The following is a 12,700-nucleotide window of genomic DNA, read 5'->3' as shown; positions in this document are numbered from 1 at the left end:
TATAATTAAGATGCTAAGTTATAATTAAGATGCTAAGCTATAATTAATATGCTAAGTTATAATTTTAAGATACTAAGCTTTAATTATAAGATACTAAGCTATAATTAAAAGATGGTAAGTTATAATTAAGATGCTAAGCTATAATTAAGACACTAAGCTATAATTAAGATGCTAAGTTATAATTTCAAGATGCTAAGCTTTAATTATAAGATACTAAGCTATAATTATGAAACTAGGCTATAATTATGATACTAAGCTATAATTATAATATGCTAAGCTTTAATTATAAGATGCTATGCTAAAATTATATGATGCTAAGCTGTAATTAAGATGCTAAGCTATAGTTTTAAGATTTTGAGCTATAATTATAAGATGCTAAGCTATAATTATAAGATGCTATGTCATTATAAAAAGATAAACCTTAAGATTATAAGACATCATTTTGAGATTCTAAATGATAATTTAAAGATTTTAAGTCCTAAATAAAAATGTAAGTTTTATGCAGGAGAATCATTTTTATGCCAGAGCTTCATTGAAACCACTACAGCTAGCTGCAGCTGCCACTTGTGTAAATGTAAATAGAGTGTAACATATAAATGATGGCAGTATAAACTTTTTTTTTAATAATTTGAATGAACCACTTTGGCATTTTTGGGATGTAAGTTCTTCTGAGTCCTTATTCCAACTTAAACTAGTCCTGAAATTAGAAATCAACTTTTTAAAAACTGTATTTTTTTTAAGGAGCTAGCTTCACAGCAGGTAGATTATTTATCATTCACAACAGAACCACACTTCAACAAAGATCTACCACTAGTTTTAAAATGTGCAGATTTTTCTATCAGCACAACAAATTACACTGAAACACCACACTTTTACTTCTCTTTATTTTTTGCACTCTTTTCCCTGCTTTGGGATTCTTGATACATTTTGTGGTTCGAGATTCGAATTTAAACAGAATAAATCTTCACAGAATGGTCACCACCATCCAGGATGATGAACACGTTGTTCAGTGCCACCAACCCAACCGGTCGGACAAGATGGCTCCCCACCAGAGGAGCTAGCACCGCGTCATTTTGAAGCTTTCCTAACCGACAAACCAATCCCTGATCAGAGTCAGTCAGTAACACATCTTCTCCGTCTCTGTCAAACGCCAATCCTGACATGTTCAGCCTCAAACCAAACTGCAGGTTCAGGCTGAAGCTGTCCATCTGGTACAGAAGGTGGAAGTCTTTGGTAAAGACTTTTAGCTTTCTGTGCTGGTGCCTCTCCGTTGGATGCTCCATCACTGCAGTGTTCCCAGCCACTCGACAACAGGCCACTGCTTTGGGACGCTGAAGGTTGGAAATCACTGTACGGCACTCCAGAATGACACCGTGACCGTAGTCCACTTTCACCAGGGACAGCGTGCCTGCCTGGACATCTGAAACCAGGATGTGACCATCACCGTTTGTGTCCACCCCCCAGGGCATCTGGAATGAACCCTTGACCGTGACCACGTGATTCCCCCTGGAGGTGAAAACCTTCACAGCTTTAGCCCCTGCATCTGTCACCACAACGCAACCAGTTGGAGTCACCGCAACATCCACTGGGTAACAGATGTCCCCAGTGGCTTCTCCTCTTCGCCCAAAACTGTTCAGCTTCCTTCCCTGTTGGTTGAACACCACAACCCTCTTGGCTCCATCGTGCACCACAGCTAATGCACCAGAAGACCCCAAAGCAGCTATTCCAGTGGGGTTGACAAGAGTCCCCCAACCTCCGAACACAGTGCGAAGGTGCAGACCTGTGGCTGAGAGAGATCCTTCTTTAGTTCTGCACAGAGGAGGAGCAGCAGCAGAGGATGAGGGCCTCTGGGACAACAGAAGCTCCTGCAGGTCACTGAGAACCCGGCAGTGGGAGGTGCTGTCAGCGCTGCACAGCTGTCGACAGAACGGGCACTCCAGCTTCCTCAGCAGAGGGTGGGACAAAGCAGTGACACATTCCAGGCAGAGTACATGACCGCAGGAGAGGTTCTGAGGCCTGCGCTCCCTCTGCTGAGAACTGAACGTCTCGAAGCAGACTTTACACTCCAGCAAGTTGATCTGGATCTCTCTCAGGGTCCCCTCTGGATTCAAAGAGCCACGACGCAAGAGACCGGGACTCTTGTCCATGACGACTGAAATGTCCTGAAGCAGGCTTCATGAAATCCAAAAGGCTTCAAATCTGAATCGTTTAGGTGATAAGGATGAGAAAGATGAGCTGAGCTGCAGCTCTGCTCACATGTCCAGGGCTGTGAGGCCTCCATCATCACGTGATGTTTTGACTCCAGCTCAAGGCTCTCTGCTGCCCTCCTTTGGAACAACGAACAGGACTCAGAAGTATCTCAAAACAATCAGAAAAAGCACAATATATATATATATATATATATATATATATACACACACACACAAGCATACATTTATCTTGCTTTGAAACCAGGATGCTCACACTTGATTTTACTGATGAAATTAGGCTTTTACTTTAATCAGGCCCAAGATTTCCATCCACACCTGGCTTTATTGTCCGTTTCAATTTTATCTCCACCCTTTCCCCCCGAAAAGAGCAACTCTGCTTTCAGATACATCCTGTTACAGATCAGCGTTACGCAGCTATTTCAGTCTGACTTTCATGCTGTGCAGACGGAGTGAAATCTGACCCGAAAGGGGAAGAGACTGAGTCAGCCAATCCAACAATCCTGTCCTCCAACAGGACGCCCTTCAGGGCTCGAGCAAGATCACAAAAAATCTTACAAACAGCACACTGTATTAAAACAAAACAAATAAATACAAAAAGCTGCCCATTTCAATGCAGAAACTACTCACAAATCAAGAGGGAATGTAAAAGTTTTTTTTAATACGTTGCCATTTTTTCCACAGTGGAAAAAGAAAAAAGAACAACACATTTTCAGAAGAAAGAGTTTTGGCAAATGACATCTAAATCCAGAGGCAGTGTACCTTTTTATAACGTCTAATCCAGATTTTAGAGTTCTGCGTTTGGATTGTCGAGGATTACGTAGGAGATAGCTAAAAGTCGGTACGATAAACCCGCAGTAAAGCACTCGAGGTGAGACCTAGTTTAGCCGTAATACAGACAGAGAAATGTTCCATGCAAACAGGCACAAGGCGTGAATTGAAATATTACAACGAACAGAAACACTTGTGTTCACGTCTGAGGTGCAGGTTAAATAACGGTGCCGCAACACGTTCCTTCATCCAAACTGTTGACTGGGCAGCCGTGCAGAAGCAAGAAACGCAACAAGAACGTGCAGAAATTTTGGATAATGCCCCCGTCTTGTCAGCACATTCAAATAAAAAATATTTAAAAAAAAACAATATTTGCCACAGATGGACAGGAAGTAAAGTCACAATGATTCACATTAATACTTGAACATCACAAAAATGCACAGTATTCCTCGAGGAAAACGTCCTGCAAAGTGCTTTCACCGTGTGCTTCGTGACAAATCGGACTTCCGCCGAAGATCCCGGTAAAGTAAAGCCGTCTTGCATTGAAATTCTGCCAACATTCAAGTTTTAAAAACAGGACATAAAACATTTGTGATGCACAAAGATCACCAAGTGATGTTTGTATCAAAAGATTTAACCGTTCTACAGCGATACAAGTTTTGATAAAAGTGATCAACACAACGGCTTTTTGACGGTACAACGTGTCTCCTCGTGCTGTACAGGAGTTCGGGCAGTTCAGTCATAAATGATACTGTTCATTAGAAACGATTATGAGCATGCAGTCACATTTAAAATCAGCCTTTAATCTCGCGCACTCACACGACCTTTCACTCTCAGACAAACCTGTGATTAGTGGCTTTAGGAGCTTTTTAACACTTCAGCGAGCACCTTCTGCAGTTTGAGCTTCACTAACAACACCTCATGGACCCGTTCATCCACCCTGTTGGCTTCTGTGGCTCTTAATTACAAACATGAAGCGTTTGCAGTTCTAACCACTCCCCACAACACTTTTAGAGCGAGTCCAGAAGTCGCCGGCGGCCTCCTCTGGATGCCGTTCCTACTGGCCGTCACGACCGTTGATGGAACTGTTCGTCCCCGAGACTTTCACTCTCTGTCTGGTTGTGGGACTGTCGCCGTTTACGTCCGTGTCGTCTGAAACATTGAACATTTGAAAGATAAGTTCATGAGAGCACGCATGAATGAAGAACACTGGAGGTCGGACAGGCTAGCAGCTGAGGGCTGGTGAGGTCGACGGCCTCGTCTTGCGGTTGATGGACTTCATTCAGAGTGGCCGTACCTTTAAACTCCTCCGGCGTTTTGTCAGGAGACTCCGTGTAATTACTGTCCTCGCATTCTGAGAGGCTCTGTGAGAGGAAAGATAAATAACATGCACTCCTGTAACACAACTTGATCCAGAAGCTTTTCTTCAACACCCATTTAGAAGAAACGTTTGAGGGGAAAACCCAGGAAGGTAATCCTCGCTGACAGCAGGTCGGCTAGTCACATTAAAAACAAAGCTAAAGTTAAAAAGCCTTGGCTGCCCGGCCCTCAGAAGACTCTTATTTTTGTTCTGCACACATCCAGTGGAAGAAAGTATTGAATTGTTCTGGTAAAAAAAAAAGAGAATTCATAGTGTTCAGGTTAAATAAAATAAGAAAGCTCAAAACAACAAGATGGTCTTTGTGTGGAAATTAATTGACTTTTCTTTTTTTTTTTTTTTTTTTTATATGCTTCTATCATGAAGCCACAGGGAGATCAGATTTAAAAATGTCTTTGTATGGCTTTAAAGAACATCGGCTCCCTGTCAAATTCAGAATAGAATTCAAAATCTTACTTCTAACATACAAAACCCTCAACAACCTAGCTCCATCTTATTGTTCCATACTTTCCTAATAGAGCACTTTGCTCTCAGACTGCAGGTTTACTTGTGGTTCCTAAAGTTTCCAAAAGCAGAATGGGAGGCAGATCTTTCAGTTATCAGGCTCCTCTCTTGTGGAACCAACTTCCAGTTTCTGTCCGTGAGGTTGACACATTGTCCAGTTTAAAGACTGGGCTGAAGACTTTCCTTTTTGATAAATCCTATAGTTAGTCAGCTTGGGTTTCCTGAGCTATTCTTTAGTTTTGCTGCTATAGGCTTAGACTGCTGGAGGACAAACTGACCACATTTCCTCACTCTGCTGATGTCTTTACTTCCTCTACTCTACCTGTTTGTAATTATTTATATCTTAACATGTTTTTTTTGTCTTTTCTCCACCTGGACCGGACATTCTGTGTTCGTTTGTTTCTCCTTCCTGTTCCTCTCAAACCAGCCGGTCGCTTGTCCTGAGCCTGGTTCTGCTGGAGGTATCTTCCTGTTAAAAGGGAGTTTTTCTTTTCCACTGTCGTCTTTGTGCTCGCTCAGGATGGGAGACTGCGACCAAGTGAAGATTCAACACAATCTGCTGCTTCCTTAGATAGACACCGTTTACTAATTGGCTTTTCTATGTATGTGAATGTTTCTGTATCTGAGACAACTTCTGTTGTGACTTGGCGCTATATAAACAAAATGAATTGTAGAATGTGGGTTAGTTTGTTTTGTCTATTTTCTAGGAAGCTCCAAAAGTAGTGCTGTGTACCGACGATGAGGTCCAGATCTTTCTGTTTGCAGTGGTGGATCAAAGGATTCAGCGCGAGCTGGACGGCGCTACAAGAAACCGCCCAATTTGCATTAACGATATCAACCACAGAGCAGGGAAACAAGTCACAGTGGCAAGTACACCTGAGAAGAACCGACAAGACGAGAACTGAGTCGAGCCACACTTATCAATGGCAAAGCGGCTTATTTGACCTCTAATTTTTAAAATAATTACTACTGGCCTGTGTGCAGTACTTTTACACTTGCCTCAAACAGCAGAAAGTTACTATGGTGGTGTACCCCAGGAAGAACTATGTTTGCCAAACTGAAGACCTCGAGTTGTCTTACTAAATACAGACTGCTAATCTAGACCCAACATGTCAAACATTCCAGAAACCCAGTGATGGACAGAAGAAGCCTCATGAAGCGCTGAGGTTTTCCGACAAACATCCACATCTTCAGTCTGAACACAGAGTTATAGAAAACACTACAGTACATGGTCATGTGACCTTGTGATGCACTGCAGCAACGTCGGCCATTACCAAAAAAGGCAATTGGTGTATTGGTAGATATTGACAAATTAGCAATAATAATACAATTATATAATATTAGAATTAGTTGATACTTAAGTAATAATTGTATATTAAAAATATGCCAGAAAGCTGTGTGCGCTACAGAAGAGAAAGAGTGCCTTCTTTCACAAGTGACAGATTTGATCTTTATTTAGCTCAGTTTGAATGTGATCCAACCAGAATTGATGCAAATAATGTAACCGTTTAAAAGTAGCCAATAAAGCCGATATATCGACTGTTAATTATTGAATTAGCTAGTGGATAGTAGCTTCTGTAGAATATAGTGTACAGGCTGAATCGTGCTAAAGCTTAGTACAAATTATTAAACAGTACAAGCTGGTATTGCCTCTGGATGTTGCCCTGAGATGACTTCTGTTGTGACTTGGCGCTATGTAAATAAACTGAAGTGAACTGAATTAATATTTGCACAGTGTAAAATAATAATAATATATATTTGACTTTATTTTAGGTTTCCATTAGACAAACCAGTATCGGTTCAGACAAGTTTCATCCTACAAAGCATCGCCGGGTACGCTGTGCAGTGAACATTTTCTAAGTGACGACTACATAAGAGCTAAATTATAATAAATACACTTCATTCTTATACTGATATACTAACCCCCCCCCCCCCCCCCAAATGCAATACCCGAGTTGTGCACCAAATCACTTTTGTCGGCTGAGCAGCTGCCTGTTTCTGACTCATCCAAGCTTCTCCACGTCACAAAAGTAAAGTTGGGCAGTTTTATAAAACTTTAAGAGTCTGACAGTGAACAGGGACATCTGGTGGACAACTGAATACTAATCTGCAGACACCCATACTCTCAAAACCTTTACAGATTAAACCAAGGGTTAAATCTAATTTACAGATTTTGCTTTGGGCGGCTCCCTGCTACTGCAGCCCCAAAATATGTGTCAAAGTACACAAAGGGTGAAACGCTGGTTCAGGTTCATATAGAAAGCTTCGTTTAAAGCCAATAAAATGATTCAGAACAATTTGAACCAGCGTAGTGAAGCAGTGACGGTGACACCAGCAGTGTTCTGGTAAACGCTCCGACACAGTGGTTTGAACCACTCCGCTTCAGGACACACGCTGCAAAGCCTCTGTATTATTTGCTCATCTCTACTGAAAACACTAAAACACACACCTTTTGTCTCGGACCGTACGTTTCTGCACACCACACCATTCCATACAGACACAGGAAGGTGATGAAGGCCTGAAAACACATCAGACACAAATATTTTAATTTATTAGCCTCACATATGTCCAAGCGTGTTAGTTATCAGTTGTTTATCGTTACACAGAAACTAAATCGTGGGTCGGAGCTTACCAAACACAAAAGCCAGAGGATCACGTAGAGGATCTGTGTTTTTGAGAACAAATCCTGTCCAAACTTTATACAAGCCAGCGCCTCCAGAAAGGCTATCGCCCTGAGGACGACAAAATGATAATAAAATTAAAAGAAATAGGGTTCAACAGGAACCTATGGTGCACTCTCGTTTGTAAAATGAGAGGAAAAGTGTGGGAATAAACTCAGTGGGTTTTACCTGAGCGGCAGAAATCAGAAAATTAAACACATTTAACGTTTCATATGCAGATCTGACATCTTGGGTTTTACATGAGGAAGTTAAACGTTTGAGTTTAGGGACATAAACTGGTATTTTTACTCACCCAAACACCCAGCACTGCATCCCGACCCTCTTACACTGTGTGTCTGTCAGGTATGCGTAATACTGCCTAAAGTACAAACAGATACACGTCTTCAGGACTTTCCTACAGTTTTCGACTCCAGGCAGAGAAAACCATGAGATCGTCAGAACGAGAGACGGCGTGGAACCACGCACCTGACTGTCGGAGCGGTGATGATGCCGATGAACAGGATGCGACACCAGCTGAGGGCGTGGCTCGCCGGAAACACGAAGATGTGTTTGAGGAAAAACGTGTTCAGTTCTGTCAGCTGTGGGTCAAAAAGAAGAAATGTAGAGGAAATACTACTACTGGAGTTGAGTGGAATATACAGACTGTATATCAGCGGAGCTCTGCATTATAAACAAAACTAGAGCAAGACTTTACGCTGATGCTGCGGCGGGTAGAGAGCACAAGACAAACAGTATTAATCACGAAAAATATGGATTCATCAGAAAGATTTTCACTTTGGTTTTGTAAAAAGATTTCTTGTTATCAGGGATTGTTGAAGATTTGACTGAATCAACAATCCTTGTTTATGTAATGTGTGGCTGTCGTGATTTAAAATACTCCAAAAGCAAAAAACTTCACTCCCAGTAACTGAATCATTTAGATAAATATGGTTTTAAATGCATATACAGTAGTCGCTTGCTACTTTGTGGTTCGCTTTTCACAGACTTGCTATATCGCGGATTTTCAAAGTAACATTAGACTCGACACACAAGACTGATGGATGAGTCATGGGTTGTTCATTTAAAATTAATTATTTTAAATGATTTTGCACCATGTGTGCAGCCCACAAGTGCAGGGGGAAGCTCCCTCCTGCAGCCTGTCATGATCTCCACTCTCTGCCACACACACACATTTCTCCTGCTGCAGCTTTGTGAAGGGTTAACCCTTTGCTGTCCAGACGCACCGATCGACTTTTGTCTTCCAACTTAAAATTCAAAGTATGTCACATCATAAAATCGTCAATCACAAAATATAAAAGTGGTAAAAGTTTTTTTATTTATTATTATTTTAGAACTTCTATGTTCAGTTGTTTAAGAGTAACTGATCAAGAAGAACATCTCTGCTCCGTGCTGCATCAGCTGTGTGACATCCCTTTGATGTCCTGCTCAGCTTCTCTTCTCGACAATTTAAATACTCTAATATTTCAAACTAGAAAGTTCCAGGAGAAACTTTGACGGGGACTGCCTATTTATTATAAAATTATTATTATTAATAAATATTAATGATCATTAATATTAATCACAAATACTAATTTTTAATATTATTAATATATTTATAACTTATTTATATATTATTAATTATTAAAATGTTAATAATTACTAATCAATATTAATAATATTCACACCAATAATTAGTATTAATATTAAATATTACTTATTAATATGAATAATTATTTATATAAAAATTGATCATTATTAACATTAATAATCTATAATTAATATTTATTATTAATATTACCAATTAATAATAATAATAATAGGTAATAATAGGTGCCTTCCTTGCATGTTGAACCAAAATGGCTCCATATGTTACTCAGTTTCTATGAAGAGTTTTCTCCTATTCATTTCCTATGGGAAATTTGGCATTTTGGTTAGCAAAATATGTTGCCATGGTAACTGCGAATGCCAATTAAAGTAAGTGCACACTTCCCGGAGCCGGGCCGGTCGTTTTGATATAACTTTTGTGGGGGTAGACATTGTGGTTTGGGCCACATTAATGGAGATAGAAATGTAGACTCACTTCTGAGGTGTAGAATAATACGTGCCTGCCATGAATTTGCATGGCAGTCCCCAATAAACAATCCATGCTGCATGGATTATTTATTTAAAATATTACAGTATTTAAATTTAAATTGTTAATTTAAGTGGGGGGGGAGTATCAGGTGAAGAGTGTGATTACAGCCAGGCACATGTCATGACAAAGTTTACTGAACTAGAACTGAACTTGAACTACTGTCTCCATACTTCGTGATTTTTCACTTAACGCTGGGGGGGGGGGGGGGGGGTACGGAACATCCACGATAAACGAGGGACCACTGTACTCTAAAACTACATGATATAGGTGTAGTATATTTACTGCTGTTGATCGGACCAATTCTACATTTTGGATAATTCGCTGCACTTTTTTTTGTAAAACACAAAGTAACTATTTTCCCATCATGCACTTCTCATAAGGTCTCCCTCACAGAAAACATGCTGATGTGGACGCGCTCAGGAGCGACATCTCGTCTTTCAGGGAATTGCTCTGTTAGCAGTGACGCTACAGAAGCAGACCTGGCACTGAACGTAGCCTCACCCTTTCATACAGTTGGTGATGCCAGTCTGGGCGGCTCCTAACGGACCACCAGTCCACAAGCAGACAACAGAACCACTGTGAATTAAACAGACCCACGAGGCTCTGAAGCTAATCAGATTAGCCGACACTTAGCACTGGATGATCTCTGGCTCATCGGTACTTAAGTCGCCGTTAAGACGGCGAAAGAGAGGATTGACCCACCTGCCAGATGATCATGAACAGATAGACGCCCATCACTCGCTGCACGGACGACTTCGGGTCGAGCCAGCGCACGTACATCCAGCTGGCGGGGGTGAACTGCAGCACGGCTCGCTTGATCTTCCCCGTGGTGGTGTGGATGTCTCTAGTTAGGAGAAGAACAAAGAAAAGTTTGCAGAGAGAAACGTGCCGTGAGCAGCGAACGCCTCCACATGAAACACGCCTGAAATCAGTTTCCTGACTACAAGGTCGTACTTTATGCTGGCCCAGTGGTACGTCCTCATCTCCAAAAAGCGGCAGACGGTCATGCCGAGCCAGATGCCGCCTCCGTTGCACAGCAGAATATCCAGAATGACTTGGTCCCACCAGCACTCTGCGAAGTTCGGCAGCAGGTGCATGAAGAACAGCTACAGAGGAACACAGTGAGATGAGTCGACGTCCTTCTACGAACGAGTTACATCGGCAGCTTTGATAGATTCAGTAACCAGAGATGGATCAGAGTCGGTCTACCTCAGTGAGCTCCCAGGTAATACTGATGGTCCAGCAGAGGCCGTAGCTCCGGATGAGGAGGGCCTTCATACCCCAACCCCAAAAATGGCTGAAGGCAAAAATGTCAAAGTGGCTCAGGATTCTCTCCCAGGTGATGTCGTGGCAGTTCACAGCATATTCCTGCAGGCGGGAGCACCGAGAGGCTCGTTAGCAACGTTAAGACGGATCGCCGACCCCATCGGGCGCTCGCTTATCGTCACTGACCATTATATCCGCCTCGCGCTTGGCGTAACGCAAGTTTGGGTCCAACCAGAACATGAGCTGCTTCACCTGCTGCCAGTTGAGGAAGATGATGAAAACCAGGAACAGGAAGTAGAGCACGCTCAAACCTTAGAAGACAACAACAAAAAACCAAACCTCGGGGAGTAAAACGATGAACACAAAAACTCTTTTTGTGCTCCTAACGACGTTAAATACTCACCGAACACTATTCTCCATATGGCTGGGTGTGGTCTGGTGAATGGACCTGAAATCAGACCAGTTCAGATGTCAGCTCAGGTTAAATGGTTGTTTTTGCTCTGCATGGATTCAAAGCTGAAACTCTCCAAGCGGAGCTCATTTATGGGTAAAATCAGCTCAGATTAGCGACACAGACCGATTGTTGACAACGTGCAGACGGACGCCGTTTCACGCCTGGGTTCAGAAGGAGCGTCAACTATCTTCGCTCCTTTCCGTTCCTCCCGTGTTGAGCTACCTTTACGGCCACTCTCAGCTCCGAGTGAGCCGCCCTCGTTACTCATTAAGCTGAAACGATTTGTAAAACACCTTCTGGATGACCGTGATCACACCCCACTCAAACAACGGCTCTCGTCTTCTATTAATCATCTACCAGAGGAACCTGCCCTCACAAATGTCCATGTGTTTCAGCAAAACATGCTCCATGTCCAGCTTCTAGGACGTCATATGGACTCTGGACTTCGTGATATGGAAGCTGATGAAGTCTCAATCAATAGGAGTTAATTGTTCAGCCCTTCTTTTTCACAAATGCTTCTTGGGTCGTGTTTTGGAGCGTGTCGACTTCAGAATGTTTGAAACAGCTGGAAAATGATTGTCCCGAGAAGAACAGGTGATCATGAGTCCTGTGAAGCATCCTGAGACCGTTCGTGTGTGAGGCTGCTTCTCATCCAGGGAGAGGGTTCGCTCCTAAGAACACCGCCATGAATAAAGAATAAACAGTGTTTATTCCAGCATGATGGACCATGTCCCGAGGCACAAGTGGCTCGGTGAATAAAACTGGTCTCAGGAAACTCACCAGATCTCAACCCCGTTGAGAACCTGAGGTCAATCCTCCAAAACGAGGGTGGACAAATAAAAACCCAGAAGCTCTGATCAACTCCAAGCATGAATTAGGCAATGGGTTCCCATCACTTAAGATTTTGCCCAGAAGGTCAAAAGTGTTTACAGAACACTGCAAATGCTTAAACTGCATGCGTTTGTCAATAAAACCTTTAAATCATGCACAGAATGCTTATAACTGTACTTCACTACACCATGTGAACATCTGATGAAAGGTTCTAAACACCTGAAGAAGGAAACCTTGTGAAAACCAAAACTTGCGGCACTCTCTTAAGTTTTTGGCCCCGACTGTTTTCAGCTCAGAGCAGCGAGGACGTTTCAGACTGGAGAGCGTGAACGAGCTCCGCACAGACGGCTCAACACACGAGAGCAGCTCCTCAGGACAAGACCGGTCCAACGACACGTCGAGGACCGAAATGTGGAAATGTGGTGACATGACTAACACCCTCTTCATCCATCCATTATCTTTTACCCGCTTCTAACTTTTATGGTCACGGGGGGG

General features: G+C 42.3%; 2 protein-coding genes across 2 annotated transcripts in view; both read right to left on the bottom strand.

The window, feature by feature from the left end:
* Positions 1–882: 882 nt before the first annotated feature.
* LOC119409451 (E3 ubiquitin-protein ligase NHLRC1) lies at positions 883–2,196 on the bottom strand. Its single transcript, XM_037676340.1, has one exon. It carries the CDS (start codon positions 2,145–2,147, stop codon positions 948–950), a length of 1,200 nt encoding a protein of 399 aa, XP_037532268.1. The 5' UTR covers positions 2,148–2,196; the 3' UTR covers positions 883–947.
* A 745-nt stretch (positions 2,197–2,941) lies between these two features.
* The window catches only part of ptdss1a (phosphatidylserine synthase 1a), an 11,039-nt gene continuing 1,280 nt past the window's right edge, over positions 2,942–12,700 (bottom strand). Inside the window, exons 3-13 of the mRNA XM_037676339.1 lie at positions 11,324–11,368; positions 11,107–11,231; positions 10,864–11,022; positions 10,609–10,760; positions 10,357–10,498; positions 8,007–8,119; positions 7,834–7,899; positions 7,493–7,592; positions 7,310–7,378; positions 4,276–4,342; positions 2,942–4,130 (exon numbers count right to left, since the gene is read on the bottom strand). Coding sequence (XP_037532267.1) covers positions 4,036–4,130; positions 4,276–4,342; positions 7,310–7,378; positions 7,493–7,592; positions 7,834–7,899; positions 8,007–8,119; positions 10,357–10,498; positions 10,609–10,760; positions 10,864–11,022; positions 11,107–11,231; positions 11,324–11,368 — 1,133 coding nt within the window. The 3' untranslated portion in view covers positions 2,942–4,035. The remainder of the gene's footprint in view (positions 4,131–4,275; positions 4,343–7,309; positions 7,379–7,492; positions 7,593–7,833; positions 7,900–8,006; positions 8,120–10,356; positions 10,499–10,608; positions 10,761–10,863; positions 11,023–11,106; positions 11,232–11,323; positions 11,369–12,700) is intronic.

This window comes from Nematolebias whitei, chromosome 5, assembly GCF_014905685.2.
Source record: "Nematolebias whitei isolate Nwh7 chromosome 5, NemWhi1, whole genome shotgun sequence".
Lineage (NCBI taxonomy): Eukaryota > Metazoa > Chordata > Actinopteri > Cyprinodontiformes > Rivulidae > Nematolebias > Nematolebias whitei.
Note: the sequence above shows the minus strand (reverse complement) of the source record. Positions and strands in the feature narration are given on the sequence as shown.

Bases quoted from the DNA above. Each gene is read 5' to 3' on its own strand.
- LOC119409451 (XM_037676340.1), bottom strand. From the start codon at position 2,147: ATGGACAAGAGTCCCGGTCTCTTGCGTCGTGGCTCTTTGAATCCAGAG.